Source organism: Phaseolus vulgaris, chromosome 3 (assembly GCF_051622355.1).
Source record: "Phaseolus vulgaris cultivar YP4 chromosome 3, ASM5162235v1, whole genome shotgun sequence".
NCBI lineage: Eukaryota > Viridiplantae > Streptophyta > Magnoliopsida > Fabales > Fabaceae > Phaseolus > Phaseolus vulgaris.
The window spans coordinates 6,058,364-6,076,882 of NC_143500.1; the positions used below are offsets into that span (position 1 = coordinate 6,058,364).

The 18,519-nt window shown below is 36.4% G+C and overlaps 2 protein-coding genes across 2 annotated transcripts; one reads left to right on the plus strand and one right to left on the minus strand.

Annotated features, from left to right (window-relative positions):
* Nucleotides 1–3,345: 3,345 nt before the first annotated feature.
* Nucleotides 3,346–10,079, minus strand: LOC137806337 (BSD domain-containing protein). The gene is made up of 6 exons (XM_068606382.2): nt 9,649–10,079; nt 9,465–9,568; nt 7,461–7,558; nt 4,513–4,730; nt 4,178–4,227; nt 3,346–3,850 (listed from the first exon to the last, which is right to left on the minus strand). The coding sequence occupies exons 1-6, from the start codon at nt 10,022–10,024 to the stop codon at nt 3,803–3,805; spliced, it is 894 nt and encodes a 297-aa protein (XP_068462483.1). The 5' UTR covers nt 10,025–10,079; the 3' UTR covers nt 3,346–3,802.
* A 4,251-nt stretch (nt 10,080–14,330) lies between these two features.
* LOC150028638 (uncharacterized) lies at nt 14,331–18,294 on the plus strand. The gene is made up of 5 exons (XM_090300885.1): nt 14,331–14,700; nt 14,788–16,032; nt 16,121–16,813; nt 16,940–17,330; nt 17,415–18,294. The coding sequence occupies exons 1-5, from the start codon at nt 14,331–14,333 to the stop codon at nt 18,292–18,294; spliced, it is 3,579 nt and encodes a 1,192-aa protein (XP_090157011.1).
* Nucleotides 18,295–18,519: the final 225 nt, after the last annotated feature.

Genomic DNA, 18,519 nt, shown 5'->3' on the forward strand with positions numbered 1-18,519 from the left:
ATATCACTGAATAATTAAAATTGTGTACAAAGATAAAATATTAATGCATTGTTGATATATTGAAATGGAATTTATTTGTCTTTAATTTTGGGACTTAAATGAATTTATTTTTTGTTTACTGTTCTCAATTTAGTTATGAAGGATCCTGTCAATATTAATGTCAATATGAAGTCTATTTCTATTTTAAATGGTTCAAACTTCAAGTCCTTGAATTAAAGAGAATATATCTTGACAATTCTTAGAGTAGGAACTTGAACTTGCATCAAGGAAAAACTCAACCTCATCTCTTACATATAAGAGTACCATTGAAATTAAGAGAGAAATGAAACTACGAGAGACGCTAGATCACGTGAGTCTAGTGATCATGAAAAAGAAAACCATTCCAAAAGCATTTTGGGGAAATTTTTTAAAACATAAATACAACTAAGTAATTCCTTATGTAAATTGAAAAAAATGTTTGTTAAGAATGAAAATTTTGAGATAGGTACACTTTTTGACAAACCTAATTTCAAAGAAATATATAGGTAAAGACAACATCAGGGAGAACATCATGGAGAACAAGTGCCATGTTATCAAGAAGCTAGACAACCCTTACTGGATTATATGACCCATGTTATCAATAGATGTAATGCTATGACAAACATCCTTATCAACACATGACTTCATCTTGAAATTCCTTGATAATGAGATCATGATTCAGAAGACATCAATATAAGATGGAGTGATCACAATTGAGTATCAATTTTCAACTATCGGGAAACCTCATTTTCAGCAACATTGGAACGGGTAAGATGATCAACATAACTTTGACTCTTAAGTCATAAATTAATATATGAGGTCAAGTCTCGTAATTGGTTCCATCCAATTTATCAATGGAGAGATGAACATTGACATAATTAAAATAAATAGACGGATTCAACATAATGACAGTGGAAGAAGCCATAGTGGCAGCGAAAGCGAAAGAGAGAATGGAAGAAGCCATAGATTATAAGGACAAATCTAGTCACCGGTCAATGGGCGACAACAACAATGGTGAAGACTCTGACAGCATCTCCGGCGGTGTTCCAACGGCAAATCTGACAAGATTCTGGTGGTGGCTCCGGCGAGGCGGTGGGACGATGGTTGGAAAATTCCAATGAACAGTGGGTTCACCAATAAAAATTGAACCCTATACCATATTAAAGAAAAAGAAAGAATAGGGTAAATTCATTACATAAATATGGTTATGTTTATATAGGAAAAGAAACATATGGGCTAAATCCATTACATAAATAGAAATATCTAACAATATCTATAATATCTCATAATATATAATAATATCTAACAATTATTATACTATTTCTTTCATTTTTAATTGGATTCACTTCGATACTAGTTGCACAACAAACTTAGCTAACATAGAACATTTTTTTAGTGATGATGCTTGTATTATCATAAATTTCATCAAGGAACATGTCCCAATAAAGTTTCCACTAAAGGTTTCTATGACACACCAACACATCCATATAAGAGACCTTCTTACACATTCATCAAAATATTGAGATGATTCGTGCACAACAAGAGAGACTTCGTACTAGAAGAAGGAGCTTAGAGCTTGTTTAGAAGCTAAATGTGTTCAAACAGAGGCTAAAACCAAGATAGTAGCAGACACAAAGTTAAATATAAAGTTGATACTGAGTAAATGTTAAGGAAAACACTAATGTAAAGGTCTTTCTAGAGGTGTTGTTGAGGCTAGACATGCTTATCATACTACATTCTTAACTTTGTCTTTTGACTCACAAGGTAGCCAACCCATATCACCTTTGTTGTTGCACGTCAATATCACATTTTGTAATAGTTGTCATAGTCCAATCCATGTTGAATGATTTTGAGGAACTCCAATCTCAAAAAATGACTCAAATGGCATCTTTCCTTGTAGAGTAAATGATAAAAATATGTTACAATTGCTTGGATAGAAATAAATGTCTACATCAACATTTCTACTTATCATACTAAATTCACTCACCCAGTTTATATTTTAAATTGTACAATTCAAAATGTAAAATTTTGTATTCCAAATTATTGAATTTATAATACAAAATTTGCATTTCAAATTATAAAATTCGAAATTTGTCACGATAAACTATGGAGCTCCATCAATAATTTCCCAAATTTATTCCCATTTGATCCAATTTAGAAACAAGCAAACACCAATCTTATTTTAGTATATCTAATTGAACACGGTACTACATTCAATAAAGATAGACTTGGAAGACGTGCATTTACCTCAGATTCTAACATAACTGTTTTATGATAGAGTGGAGAGATACGTAGCCATTAATGGTCAAACACAACAAAAAAATGGGTTGGTTCATGGTGTGATCACAGACTTTACCTAATCTAATCATCACCCGTATGTTATTTCAATTTTTATGCCTATACACATGAATTTCACTGCCACTTCCATGTTACAATCTTAGTACATTAAAAAAACTCCCCCATCGTGGGAGACATGCAGTCATATTTTCAAACTGGCGGAAACAACCAAATTGCTTATACAAAACCAAGTTCCTAATAAATTCTAACGTGCGAACATACTTTTGAGATCAATGAAATCCATTTTCTTTATTCCCTAATGAACTACTCAAACGTGATCCAATCACAACATAAAACTATATCAATCCATTTATGCAAGGATATGCAACAATAAAATGAAACTTGTCTTGTCTCTGTATGGAAGCCTCCAACATATCCATATGTTTAACTGAATGTGGATGAGTTATCAACCTGAATCTGATGTTGAGTATTGGTGGGGTGCTTCGATGGATCATTGGTTTTTCCAAGACATTTGGGAGAAGGAGATCATGTGGTGGCCGAAATATTAGAAATTCTGCATGGACTTCAAATTTGTTGGCAACATGGTTTCAGAGCTATTGATTGTAAATGTGATCATTTACATGTAGTCAACTTGCAGAAAGATGCGTATAAAATTTTCATTTCTGTTTGGTTAAGTGAGGAGTACCTCGTGATCTACATTCTAAATATTAATTAAATAGTCTACAGCTAATGAAAGCATATGAAGTACTAAAGCGGCAATGGTCATGTAATATTGAAGATGCGTGGAGGGATGCAAATTCAGTGGCTTATATGTTTGGTCTCTGGTGTAACAGACAGATACATTGGACAAAGTGTCAAAAGGTAAAGTTTGTTCTCCAAACTTGAGTGAGAAACACCTCTAACTCAAAATCAAATAGAAAATTGTTGGAAAATAAAGAAAGTTTAACTTTGCAATAACATGTTGTAAAATCATATCAACTTGTGCACACTTCTAGCTAAACAGGCAGTGGAGAGATTGCAAGGGATGAGTTGAGGTGAAACAAAATTGTGATTTTAATACTTTCAGTGAATGATAAAGAAACGGCAACATGTTCGAATACTTCTAAAACATTTTACAAATACAACACCCCCCCTTTTACCCTAATCACAATGCCAACCACGTATTAAGCCCCAAAATCAATAAGCTCACGTTATATACTAAAAGCAACAACAAATAAGAACAAGGTCAACTGTACAAGACAACAGGTCTCAATATACCCTTTTGTCCAGAATTAATCTGCCACTATAAAGGGTATTATGGTAAACAAATAAACAATGACGAATTACTTCACTTTTTTTTCTCGACCAGTTCATTCACCAAATCTACATCTACAGCCACCATTCTTTAATTTCAGACTGCTACAATCATTTGCCTTCACGGTTCACTGATATCTCAGGGTAGTTGCCAGCAGCAAAGTTCACTTTTACTTCAGTCTAAACCAAAGTCCTAAACTGTTGCAGCAGTTTTCTTCACATTCTTCTCATCTTCAACATCCTGAAAAATTTATAACATAATATATCAAAATCATCTTATCAAGAGAAGCTGAATGCACCAAAATATTTCTGTAATGCCGAGAGAGGACAAATATGCAATTATAATCTTACATTTCTTCATTTTATTTAAACTACTGCATGTGTGAGTGCACTTCATTTTTACACGCAAATATTCCAAATTAAATTATTCTTATTTATTTTGTAATTTATTTTCACAGACATGGGGAATGTTTAGTTTGTGTTCCCAAACAATATTAAGCCGTCTAGAGTATATTAAATAAAAAAGAAAAACATAAACCATGGGGGATGCAGGTAAAAAAGCACTTACAGAATTGCCAATCTTGTCAAAATCATCATCAAAACTTCCCTCACCATCATCTGAAAGACGGAAATGATAATCATTATGAACATAGACAGAATGGCAAGTTCATAGAAGATCATGACATAATTCTTAGTTATCCACCCATTATTTTTCAAAATGAAGTTAATTTCTCAAGAATCTTGAAAATGATAATTGACGGTGGAATGGTTCATGCTTTTGCCCATTAGCACATATAAGTTCCAACATAATGTGCAAAATTTTAAGGACCCTGGTCCGAATGATGCAAATTTTAAAGAGTGAATGCTTTCTGTAACAAAGTCTGAACAAACTGAGTAAAATACCTGGACCGTCATCACTGTCTTCAAGATCTCCAAGAAGAAATGTATCCAAGTCTTGTTCATGAGAGGGTGACTTAGAAGATCTACTCGTCACATTCTTACCTGTTGCTTCTTCCTTTCCAGTTCCTCCGGTAACAGCAGTTTGTTCTACCTTAGTATTATCCTCATTCTGCTCTGCTGCTGCTCTAAGCTGAACCTCCTCCATATATTGCTTCTCATACCTGATTGTAACAATATAATTATTGAGCGGGGCTTACTTAAAGTATTAGACACTGCATTCAACATAAAAAGCCACAAGAGCAGTAAGAATTCTGGCAAAATATTAGAATATCATCACTTTTTTTGGTTTCTAAAGCTTTACTTCTGAATTCATCTTATGCTCTACTACATTGAATTATCTGCTACATTCAAAGTTCTTCCACATGCATGATAGAAGCATGCTGAGCTAAGCTTCCTCGTACATGAATAAAAATGGAAGTCTATATTTACTAAAACTCCAACATTAGAATGGGCTAAAAGCTCAGCTTCAATTAACTTCATGGAGCCATGAGGCAAAAGTCACAAAACTATGAACTAAATTCCATGAAAACAAGTAATACACTGGAATTGAAATGTATATTTAAAACATCTACACGTGAAGGGGAAATAACAAAAAAATGTTCCAAAAAAGATAATACGTAGCTATAGAGGCTTTGATTGATTGTGACACGAAAAAGTTCTATGCTGCACATTCTCTAGTTACCGATGCCTCTCCACTCCCTATAATGCTAGTATAGTGTGTTCGTTGGATAACATTAGCATCAAATGTGTTGCTTTTGAGAAGTAAATAATTTGCACTGCTTAGCTGGATTAGCCTCAGTGGTAGTTTGTTTGATTCCGAGCAAAATTTTAGCAAATGTTTCAAGTGATTTTGTTCAAGTGATAAAACCACATGCCTAGCAATACCTAGCTTTACATGAACTTATCATCCTGGTTCTCAGCTAGAAAATCTCCAACAGATTATGAATATCTGGAGTCTTCTAAGATCTAGGTTCTCAGAAGACTCTAATGTTTAAACTGCCAGAGCAAGATAGCATATGGTGGGATAACCACCATTAAGAACTTTAAATATAACTTTAACAATTTATATTACATATATACACAATGCTCATAATTTTAAGTCAAACACTGAAGTTAATAACAGCAAAATAAAAGGAAAGTTAGAAAGTATACCAAGATAGGTAAGGTTATCTATCTGAACACAACAATGAAAGATAGGAAATAAGCAAGACATGATGTAAAATAAACAATAAAGCAGAACATAGATCACGCTGTCACGAGAGCAGAACAGAACCCAGAGGTTGTGATCAGAGTAGAGACCACCTAACAATGTACCATAGATCAACAGGTTGAGCCTGGAAGATTCTGAAGGATGCAGGAAATGATGTGGAGAAAGTGGGTCTTCATTGGAGAGAATGCTGGTGTGTATTCAGTGAAAATAGGGTTCCAGTTCAGATAAATGAAGAAGTAAGGGGGCAAAATCTCAGGATTTCCACCCTAATGTAGAGCAAAATGATGTTTTTAATGGGCCAAAATTGTGTTTTCAGACACGGACAAGATGACCACTATTTGCCATGAACATAGGGAGCGGGTGCAATGCAATGGCACTATAGCAGCCTTATTGCATGTAATTAACTCCTCTGGTCTTTCATGAACGTTTAGCATTTAAAATTCCCAGGAATTGATTTTAAAGTTCTCAGGAATAGCCTAACAAGTTTTTAGGTCTCAGACTCTCAGCATATTGTTCTTATTACATAGGACTGAGATAATTCTTGAAATTCCCTTACTATGTAAAACAGTCTTTTATTAAATGGAAGTGATAGAAAAATAGAACAAAAAAGAGCCAGATGATTACCATATCCAAACTACTTCAAATTCACTCTACTTTCATTCTATCATTTAGAAAAGAAGTTTGAGATTATAAGAAAAATATGGGAGAAATAAACAGCAAGAAATGATATATATACATATATATATATATATATATATATATATATATAGAGAGAGAGAGAGAGAGAGAGAGAAAGAGAGTTGAAATGAGTGTTTTATGATTTCAGGGCTCGGGAGAGATGAGAGATATGAAACTCATGAATGAATGCAGTGGAAGCTGAAGGTGAATGTTGCAGCAATTGCTGATGCTGAAGGTGAACCATGTGAAGCTAATGGTGAACAAAAGAGATGGCTATTTTGTATTTTTTGCATGATATTGCTCCTGTCTTGAAAATAAAAAATGTCAAACCCCTTTTTGGGAATGAGAAAGGACCAAAACACGGGCATGTCACTGTTCCTTGAACTAATTGATTTCTAGGAATATTAAAAGAAGGGAACTTGAACAAATCATGGAACTATTTCATTCTCACCTTCAGATTAAAAGGATATCACTCTCAATTCCAAGGGTTTCCCACAAAGGTCTACTAATCTGAATGCATCCACTTTAACTTAATATCCTCCTATTTATATATATGATGAACCTGCTCTATGATATCCCTCTAATTAGTAACTACTATAAATTCTCTTTTTATTATATCTTAACAATTTCTCACCACTTGTGTCTGTGCATATAAATTATTCAACTTGTGTCTATAAACTTCCATATGATAACCATCCTGAAATAAAAAATTTGTGGTGGGCTGCTCTGTGTGCTATCTAAGATTAGTCTTGGATGGTAATCAACAGAATTAACTTACTCATTACCCAAATACAGTCATCTTATTTTTTTCCACGCCTTTTCCTTGCGTACCTTTATTAAGTAAAATTTAGTAGCATTACAAAAAGAAGCCTTAGCTAGTTTGATCTATAGCCTATATACATTAAGATCTTTATCATTTGGAAGACACATGTGCAACCAGATTGAAACCCTACATGAGTATTGAAAAATCTAACATAGTATGTGAATTATTAATGTTACTTACGGAGCCACATGAGTATTGACAAGTGTGAAATATATCCTCCAAAAGTGTCTTTCTTTCATGGTGCGTGGACATAGTTCATATCTCAATCGTGAAATTTCCTGCCATAGTGTAATAAAAATACATAAACAATAATAAAATAGCAAGTTTGTGATAACTAGCATTTTCAAACATGTTTTTCAGTCCTTGCATTATAATACCATAACTGGTTGGTGGTAAATGATAACACATTATTGCAAATAAAGAGGTAGCTGATCCTTTTAATGAATTGGCTTGATCACAACCAAATATCACAGAAATAAAGCTCAATTAATCATCCAATGGTAACATGGCAAAAGACACAATGGACAAGTTTCCCTATACTAGTACTCGTAGGGACCAAATGGAAATGCTTGCCAGCAAAGCACCACCACCAATACTAAGGCTAGCAATGAACCAAAGTAACTTGAAATTAGTTTGAGAGACAATTTGACATTAATTTATTGAATTTGGTTCGTGAACCAAAAGTGTTTAACTTGACCTACACACACATATATATTAAAATATGTATAATTAAGTTCATAATATTTCTGTGTGAATATATAAATAAAATATGTAACGGTTTGCTTTGACTGTTAAGAAGAGTAAATAACTCATAATCATAATTTTATATCAAAAAAAGTCAAAATACTTTATAATATTAATATGACTCAAGCTAAAGATTTGAATTGTGAGTTTGAGCTAAAAAAGAGGTTCATATCAAACAGTTGAGCTGAATCAATTCTTATCAAGTCGAGCTAAACCATGTTTGCCTAGCTTCATTTTTAGCCCTAACACTACAAAAATCAATAAATAAATGCTCAATTAACCATTTAGTTCCTACAATTGCACATAGTTTTTCGTCTAAGTCCCTCCTACCTACACATAAAAATCCTACATTTTAGTCCCTATTTAAGCATATCTTTTGGTCCTTACACTTGACAAAACTGTGTTGTAGTCCCTGTACCTAGAAACTCAATATTTTCTCAGGCTTTGTACTTTTATGGACAATTTATGAGATTGTATATAGGATACAATGAGTTTAACTTTATCAATGTTTTGATTGTTTCTGTAAAGAAGAGAGGGGAAGAGAAACAAAGTAGAAGATGAGCGTAAGAGGAAATAAAAACAACAAACAGGGGGGAAGGCTTCATTGCCGAAAGTTACCTTTGACAGTGGTTCATAAAGGAACCAACTTCGTTTTCAAATTTTTGTTTATCTAAGAACCATCAATTTTTTTCGGGAAATTATATGTGTAGGGACCAGAGCAAAAAGTGTGCACAAGTGTAAAGACTAAATGGCTTGTTAAACCATAAATAAATAATGAAAAAACATGATGTAAACGTAATCAGCAAAATGACCAGGGAAATACATTGAATCATTCACCTCTCAAACTCAATCATGCATCCTTATTTTTTTCCTGGAAAAAGAAAGTTTAGACTGCAAGACTCACACTTTCACCTGCCTTTAGCAGCTTTCAAAAGTAAACATGTGAAGAGGAATGCATTACAAAGAAATCACAAAGACACACTACTATTTAAAAAATGTACATTTTCCCTTGCCTTTGCCACATTAGCAAAACAAACATCTGAAATTAGATGCTCTACAAAGCAATCACATTAACACGCTATTATTAAAAGAGGAGTCTTCTATCTAGTCCCCCTGTCCATCTTTTTAGTTCAAAAGGAATAACAATCACAATAACCAAAGCCTAATAACAAACATGAATGAAGCCAATAGATACACTGATTGTGTTGTCACTAACCTCCTACGATAAGTTCATTAACTTTTATGATAACTGCCTTCGAAGTCATATCGAAAGTGATTTCTGATTGATTCATCGTTGGACTCACACATTGGTAATTCATGTCTATTAAACTCAACAAACGTGCACTAAAACAAAAATTACACCATGCAATTTCCCCACACAAGGGCTCCAATATCAAACAAATATTTAAAATTATAAAAAAAGAAAGAAAGTGAATTTACCTTAACAGTAGTTAAAACGAGAGTGGCATGCTTCTCCTGAAACTCATTGAGATCCTTCCGAACATTAGATCCCGCAGTGGCCGCATCAGAGCCCTCAGATTCATCTACATTTTCAACCTCACTCACTCACACCTTTCAAAAACATAAAAAAAATATATATCCGCAAATTGGTATCTAAAATTACCGGAGCTGAGAGGAAAGTTCTGGAAGGTCGTGGAAGTGAGGCCCTTAACGAAGGATCTGAGGTCGTCGGAGACCCCGAACTTCTCAAAGTCCTCCGGCGTCGCAGCGGTCGGAGAGGAGGCGGCGGCGGTGGCAATGGCGGCGAATTGCGGAGGGATGGTGATGGTGTCGGAGAAGGACTTGATCTGGTCGGCCTGGCGGAGGGCGGCAGATTTAAGGATGTCGGCCTTCTTGGAGGCTTCAGCGGCGAGTTCTTTGGATTTCTTGGCGGTTTCGGAGACGAGATCGGCGATCCGAGAGGAGGAAGGCGTGAGAGTTTGAGACTTTTTCGCGGCCTCCTCGGCGAAGGTCTTGGCGCGCTTCCACAGGTCCTCCATTGGTCTCTCGGTGAAGAGAGAAAGAAATTGAAAAGGGAAAAGAGAAGAGAAGAGAAGAAAAGGAAGAAGATGAAGAAGAAAAACGAAGACTGGGAGAAGAAGATTGGAGGATCTGTTTGACGTGGAAACGACAACGTATGGTAACAGGAGAGGACTGAACTGCATGGACATTTTTATGTTTACATTTTCGCTATTTATTATTATTCACTCGTTTACTTTCTCAACTCAAATACATTGAATTTTTAATTTATATATATACCCTCTACAAATATTTTAATACAAAGATTATGGAGCCTATATGTATAAACTTTTCTACACATATTTTAAAAAATAATAAATTTCTATCTAAGAATTACTTACGTTTTCCTTTCTTGTTAGCATAAAAATTTAGTTTACATTTTTAAAGAGTCAAATTTATTACTTTTGTTAATTTAAGAAATATTTTTCATGATTGCATATAAACTCTTGAAATTCTTTAAATTAAAAATTGAATTCTAAATATTTTTCAATGGTTACAAATTGGTCTTTAATTACTTTTTATTATATGCAACTTAAGTCCTTGAATATTTTTAATAATTATAATTTAGTCTCTAATCAAATTTTAATAATTACAATTAGATTCCTGATTAACTAATTAATAAGAACTTGAGCTTCACTGTAACACCTTATTTTTTTTTACATAATATAGAAACTAATATTAGTTATTACTGATGTTTGACTTTTTTTTCTTGATTTAAAATTTTAGTTTACATCCTTTAAAAGCGAAATTGAGTACTTTTAGTTAACTCTATAAATATTTTTCATAATTGAATATAAACCCCTAAATAGTTTTAAAATTAAAATTTGACTCTTAATATGTTTCAGTACTTGTAAAATGGTTCTTAATTATTTTTTTATTATGTACAACTTAGTCCTTGAATATTTTTAATTATTGTAGTTTAGTCCTCAATCAATTTTTAATAATTGCAATTAGGTCCTTAGTTAATTACTTAAGTTAATTTTTGTAAACACTTTAAAACTGTAATGAAAATTAATTATTTGATTTAGAACTATTAAATTTACGATAAACTTTGTTTTATATTTGATTTCTAGTATGAATTTAATTAATACTAATATCTAAACGAAAATTCTTACTAATTTTGGATTTTGTTAGTAATTTTGTTATAAAATATATTGCTAATAAGATGTATAGAAAATTTTTATTTTAAAATTTTAGAAAAATGAGAATTGACAATGTATTTTTTTTTTGTCTTTTTATTCTTTGAGTCATTTAAAATAGGAGTATTCTTCTAGACTCACCACCAAGGATCCTTCCTTGGAAATGAGAACCTTAAGTGTTGAGTTTCATACTTGAAACTTGAGAATAATTTTTCAAATTTGCATAGTTCTTTCTTTCGCTACCTTGATGAACCTTGGAATGCCTTCCTCAATGATGATCTGACCTTGAGTCCGAATCTTCTTAGGTTTCTATCAAACTTTTTTGCTAAAACTTTGACTTTATCTTTATCTTTAACTTTGGACACTTAGTCCACATATGCCTCAACTTCTTACAATAGATGATGTCACAAGAAACTTCATCATTTCTTTAACGAAAACCTTTTGTTTCCTTATCCTCTTCATTAAGCATCCGCTTAAACTATAGGGACATAAGAGATATTTTCTTATTGGTTGTGTTGTTAGACTCAACCTTATATATCTCAACTTTTTTTTCCTCTAAGGCTTTGAGAGCTCTAGTTTTTTTTCTTCTAATTGGAGTAGACTTGACCTTTGCTTTAAGACCTATGTTTGATTAGGTTTAAGCTTTTTTTTGACTTCTATGCACCTCACGCACTCTCAAGATTCCAAGAAGCTCATCCCATGCCAGCTCTATAATGGTCGTTGTCTTGGGTTCCAAGATCTTAAGTATGTTATCCAACAACTTTAGATTTATTTGAGCCTTATAGCCTATTTAGAAGAACCTGCATTCTTCCAAACATGTCATCCAAACTTTCACCTTCCTTTATGGTGAAAGATTCGTATTGATGTGTGAGGTTTGTAGCTTTTATAAGATTGACATCTTCATTTGCCTCATAGTTGATGATCAAGGAGTCATAAATCTCCTTGACAGTCTTCAACATGCGAACATTCTCATAGTCATTTTTAGATAAGGCACAAATGAGAGTGTATCTTTCCTTGTTGTTCAATTGCATCTAGTAGAACTTTTCTTCTTCCTAGTCTTTCTTTAGGGACGAGATCTCAATATCACCATTGATATTAATATACCTTATGATAATGTATGGAGTTCACGTATATCTTCATCTTGCCTTTCCAATAAGAAAAATATTCTCTTAGAAAGGCCTGGACAGGGAATCTCCTTTTGCAATATGATTCCAGTAATGTTGTAGGATCTTTTCCTCCAATCACGATAAGGGTTTAACCCTTTAGAATATGAACTCTGATACCAATTATGAAGACCATGTAAAACATAAGGAGGGATGAATATCATGTTTTAAAAAGCTTTTTCATTTTCTACAAATATTGTCCAATAATACTCAACCCGACTATAATTTTGTACTTAATAAATAATTTGTCAAAACCTTTCCAAAAACTAAGTTTGAATAAAAACTTCTCCTTCTTTATATTAGAACAAATGCAATAACATGCAATATCAACAAGATAGGAAGTGAATAAATTACTCAAGATATTTTTATATTGGTTAGTGTGATAACTAAAAAGTATGGATACTATTAACTAATAGGTAATCATAACTAATATTAATATAATATTATAAATAATATTAATATAATATTATAAATAATATTAATATTAATAATATTGATGATATTAATAATATTGATGATATTAATAATATTAATACTACTAATGATATTAATAGTATTGATAATATTAATAATATGATTTATTATTAATAATGTTATTTATAATATTATTTATTAATATTAAATATTATTTATAATATTATTAATAATGTTATTATAATAATTAATACTTATTAATTTGATCGATATTAAATATATGAATAATCTATACTTATATAAAAAAAAAATTTCCATTATAACTGCTTTTTGGTGTACAAATTTTTTCCGATTCTATCCTTATTTAATATATTTCATTTTATTAATACAATGGAGTATTTTGTCATTTCATATGAATTACTTAAAAAATAAAATTATTTTTTAATTTTTTAAATTAATATCAATGTACAGTTTTTATATGACTTTCTCACTCTTCTCTTAACTCCTTATTTTAAGGCAACAACCGGAAAAAAAGACAGAGCATACTCTCACCCATTTCCACACCAAATCTCACATATAAAATAAAATAATCTCAATTTTCAATCACTCTCTGCACTCCATATTTTGTTTTTCAATTTCGAGTCATCCAAAATTATTTATGTATGCATGTTACATTTCTATCATCGTAAAAATTGAGTAAAAGAAGAAAATATGGATACACAGGCACAACCACGCCAGTGTTTTCACTAGTATTAGTAATGTTTATATGATTAATTATATTAATATGGATAATCATACTAATAAATATAATAATAATCACAATATGACAAAAGAATTTGACTGGTGTAATGGTTAAAACTTCTTTGATGTAACCGCTGCAAGTGAAATTTGAAACCAAGCTCCTTAAATTATCAACTAAGTTTTAACCATTACACTAGTCAAGTTTTGTTAACATGTTATTATTAATAATATTGAATTTACTTTTAAATATAGATTCTACGGATACAAATCCGTTGGTAATAATGATTTTTTTTTAATGTTTAACACTTTTTGTACCGGCAGGCACCGGACGAACAGATGTACCGACCGGCCGACCGAACTCATAATAAATGTGAGGGCGCAACAAGACTAAGGTAGTTAAGATACTCCGAAAAATAAGGAATACGCGTGTGAAGAAGATATTTTCCCCCGGGTATTCCGGAGCACGATTGGTAAAACCTATCCATAACCACCCTGAGCCCAAGAGGTAGAAAGCCCATTTAGAGGTAGAAAGCCCATTTAGCAATTCTATAAATACAGTGCTCAAGCCAGAGAAAGGTACGTTTTTGATTCACTTACTAAACCTCACTTAGAATCTCATACTTACTTGAGCGTCGGAGTGCCTTCGCAGGTACCCTCCCCTGCCCGACCGAAGGAGACACCAAGAAGGAGCGACCGACTGAAGGAGAAGAAGACCGACACGTCAGCAACTACACTACATCAACCAACCGTGCCTGGGCCCCATCTCTCCACTCAGGTACAATTGGCGCCCACCGTGGGGCCGAGGCAAATCTTCAATTTTTGAAGCTATAATGGTTGCGACAAGAAACAACAACGACGCTATGGCAGAACAGATGACTATGATTCAAATCCTCCAAGCTCAGATGGAGGAACTGCGACAAAAGGGGATGGAAGACCATCGTCAACATGAAGAAGATAGACGCCGCCAAGAAGAAGAAATCGCCTTATTAAGAGAGCAGAATGCACGACTCCAACAACAGGTCGATAATCCCGAACGAGAAGGCCAATCCTATATGGCCGACCGAATCGCCTCTCGCATACCTACACCTGCCAATACCAATCCTGCTTCCAGAGCTGAAACAGTCGAAAGAAAGTCAAGTAAAAGGGGTCATCCTTTTACAGACGAAATTATCACCACTCCACTTCCTGACAAATGGAGAGGTCTCGCTATTAAACTCTATGACGGCTCGACCGACCCGGACGAGCATTTAAATGTCTACAAGACGCAAATGACTTTGTATACCACAGATAATAATGTGTGGTGTAAAGTATTCCCCACGTCGCTCCAGGGAGAACCTCTTACTTGGTTTACAGAGCTGTCTCCGAATTCCATTGACGACTTCGACGTCTTAGCCGTAAAATTCTCTACTCAGTATGCCACTAGCCGACCGCATCACATGTCCTCCATGTCTCTCTTAGCGGTACAACAAGAAAAAGGTGAATCTCTCAGAACCTTTTTAGATAGGTTCAACAAAGCATGCATGCACATCCGAGGACTCAAGCAGGAAGTTGCATTGCACCATTTGGTCTCGGCCATCCGGCCGAGCCGTTTTACTGAAAGTCTCATCAAGAAACCGCCTCAAGACATGGAAGACCTTCGAGCTCGAGCAACCAAATTCATGCAAATCGAAGAACACATCGATTACCACCAACGGTTCAAAACCGTCGGATCTGGAGTCCTCAAAGATCAAACCCCGAACAAAGAAAGAGAAGTCGAGACCGAACGCACCGCCCGAATCACTCCAAGATCCGACCGGAGCAGAGGAGGCCGAATGCCCAGGTTTAACAGTTATACCCCCTTAACTGTGCCGAGGGGACGAGCCTTAGATGAAGCACTACAAACAGACTTAATTCCGATATTGAAGCAATATCAAACGCCACCGAATGCAGACACCGCTAAGCATTGTCAATACCATCGAAACTTCGGCCATACGACCGAAGGATGTCAGGCGTTGAAGGACAAAATCGAAGAGCTCATTCAGGCTGGTCATTTGAGACAGTTCGTTAAGAGGGCAAGAAATTCAAGATCCCCACCACGGAGTATCGACCGTACATCTCGTGGTGCCGACCGGTCTTACCGTAACGATTATAAACGCCGAACCGACCATAACCAGGCTTCGCGGAAACGCAGTGAAAGCCCCGTTCGGCGTACACGCGCCCGCAGCATAAGTCCCGACCGAAACACCCGCCCTCGCCAACGAGTCCGCGAAGTCATCAACATGATTGCTGGACCCGTTAATTTGGGCGAACCGAACCACGAAGCTAATTATATAGCTGGAGGCTTTGCCGGTGGCGGGTGCTCAAATTCCGCCCGAAAGAAACATCTCCGAGACATCCAGTCCGCTCATGCTACCACAAGGAGGCGTCCACACATACCTCCGATCACCTTCACTGACGACGACTTTACAGCTATAGATCCAGCCCAGGACGACCCTATGGTAATCACTGTCGAAATTGACAAGTTCGCAATTGCCAAGACCTTGGTCGACCAAGGTAGCTCAGTCGACATATTATTGGGAAATCTTCAAAAAAATGCGCATTCCAGAATCAGAAATTCAACCCTATAACGAACAAATTGTAGGGTTCTCAGGTGAACGGGTCGACACTAAGGGGTATATAGACTTGTATACAACCTTCGGTGAGGAAGATGGTCTCCACAAAACAATAAACGTACGATATCTGCTGGTTAACGCCCAGACTTCTTACAACATCCTGCTCGGTCGGCCGTCTATCAACAGATTAAAAGCCATTGTCTCCACCCCACACTTAGCCATGAAATTCCCTTCGGCCACTAACGACATTGCAACCATCCATGTCGATCAAAAAACCGCTAGGGAATGCTATGTAGCAAGTTTAAAAAGTGAGCCAACTCGACGACTCTATACAACCAATACGGACGACCGAGTCCCACAAAAACGAGGACGTTCCCCCACACGGCGTTCCGGACGATACATGTCCCGTCGTCAAATGATAGCCCTTGTTGACCTCGACCCTCGCATGGGCGATCCCCGTATGGAAGCAGGAGAACACTTGCATCCATTCCCGCTTCGCGATGATCGCCACACTACGCACATTGGTACTTCGCTGAAACCGGACGACCGAATGGCCATCGGGACGACACTTGTTAAAAATTCCGATATTTTCGCCTGGACGGCCGCTGATATGCCTGGCGTAGACCCACAGGTTATCACTCACCGATTATCACTGTATAGAGAAGCTAAGCCAATAGCTCAAAAGAAAAGACATCTAGGCGAGGAACGACGTCAAGCCGCACGTGAGGAAGCCGACAAATTGTTACAGGCTGGATTCATTCGGAAGGCCCATTACACCACATGGCTAGCCAACGTGGTTATGGTGAAGAAAGCGAACGGAAAATGGCGTATGTGTGTTGACTACACAGACCTCAATAAAGCTTGCCCAAAAGACTCGTATCCTCTGCCTACCATTGATCGTCTCGTTGACGGTGCAGCCGGGCATCACATCCTCAGCTTCCTTGATGCCTACTCTGGCTATAATCAAATCCAAATGCACCCGGCCGACCGAAAGAAGACGACCTTCATGACTGATTCCGGCAATTTCTACTATGAAGTGATGCCCTTCGGACTCAAAAATGCCGGAGCCACTTATCAAAGACTAATGGACCACGTATTCCTCGACATGATTGGTAGGAATGTTGAAGTCTATGTCGATGACATCGTCGTCAAGTCCGACTCATGCAAACAACATATTGCCGACCTAAAAGAAGTTTTTCAGGCCCTCCGCCAACACCAGATGCGACTCAATCCAGACAAGTGTGCGTTCGGCGTCGAGGGGGGGAAGTTCTTAGGTTTTATGCTAACTCATAGAGGCATAGAAGCTAACCCCGAGAAGTGCAGAGCTATCTCCGAAATGCGAAGTCCCAACTCCATTCAGGAAATTCAGAGACTTATCGGCCGACTCACCGCACTATCCAGATTTGTTCCTAAACTCGCCGAACGAACGAGGCCCATCGTCCGACTACTGAAAAAAGCATCCCGCTTCGAGTGGTCGATCGAATGTGAGGAAATTTTCCTCGATTTGAAAACTTTTTTATCAACCCCGCCGGTCATCCAGAAACCGGACGCACGAGAACCCATCATAGTCTACCTCGCCGTTTCACACGAAGCCGTCAGCTCAGTCTTAGTGCAAGAAATTAATTTTGAAAAACGGCCGGTTTACTTCGTCAGCCGCGCCCTTCATGGCGCCGAAATCCGATACCAGACGATCGAAAAGGTAGCCATGGCCCTCATCATTACCGCCCGACGAATGCGTATGTATTTTCAGAATCATCGGATTATTGTTCGGACAAATTACCCTATTGTAAAGATCCTCACTAAGCCAGATTTAGCCGGACGAATGATCGGTTGGACGATCGAACTATCCGAATTCCATATTCAGTACCAACCACACGGAGCGATCAAGTCGCAAGCTCTCGCCGACTTCGCAGCTGAACTCACTACTTCTTCAGCTGAGACCGAACATTCATCATGGATCTTATATGTTGATGGCTCCTCCAACGAGAGGTCGTGCGGCGCTGGAGTTGTTTTGGAAGGCCCCGGCGAGATTGTCATCGAGCAAGCCCTCAAATTCGACTTCAAAGCTTCAAACAATCAGGCCGAATATGAAGCCATATTAGCCGGTCTACGTCTCGCTCAAGAATTAGAAATCACTAAGTTAATTTGCAAAAGTGATTCCCGGCTTGTCATCGGTCAGCTTAACGACGAATATGAAGTCTGAGAAAGCTTTTTACAGCGATACTATCACTTAGTCAAACAGTCGATGAGCACCTTTTCTGAAATTTCTATGCAGCACGTTCGACGCGATCACAATACCCGCGCGGACGCCTTGTCCCGGTTAGCAACCACGAAGTGTAAAGGAATGCATCGGTCGGTCATCCATGTTACGCTTGCACGCCCAAGCATCGACCTACAGGAATGCCTGACGACCGACACGGAATCTACT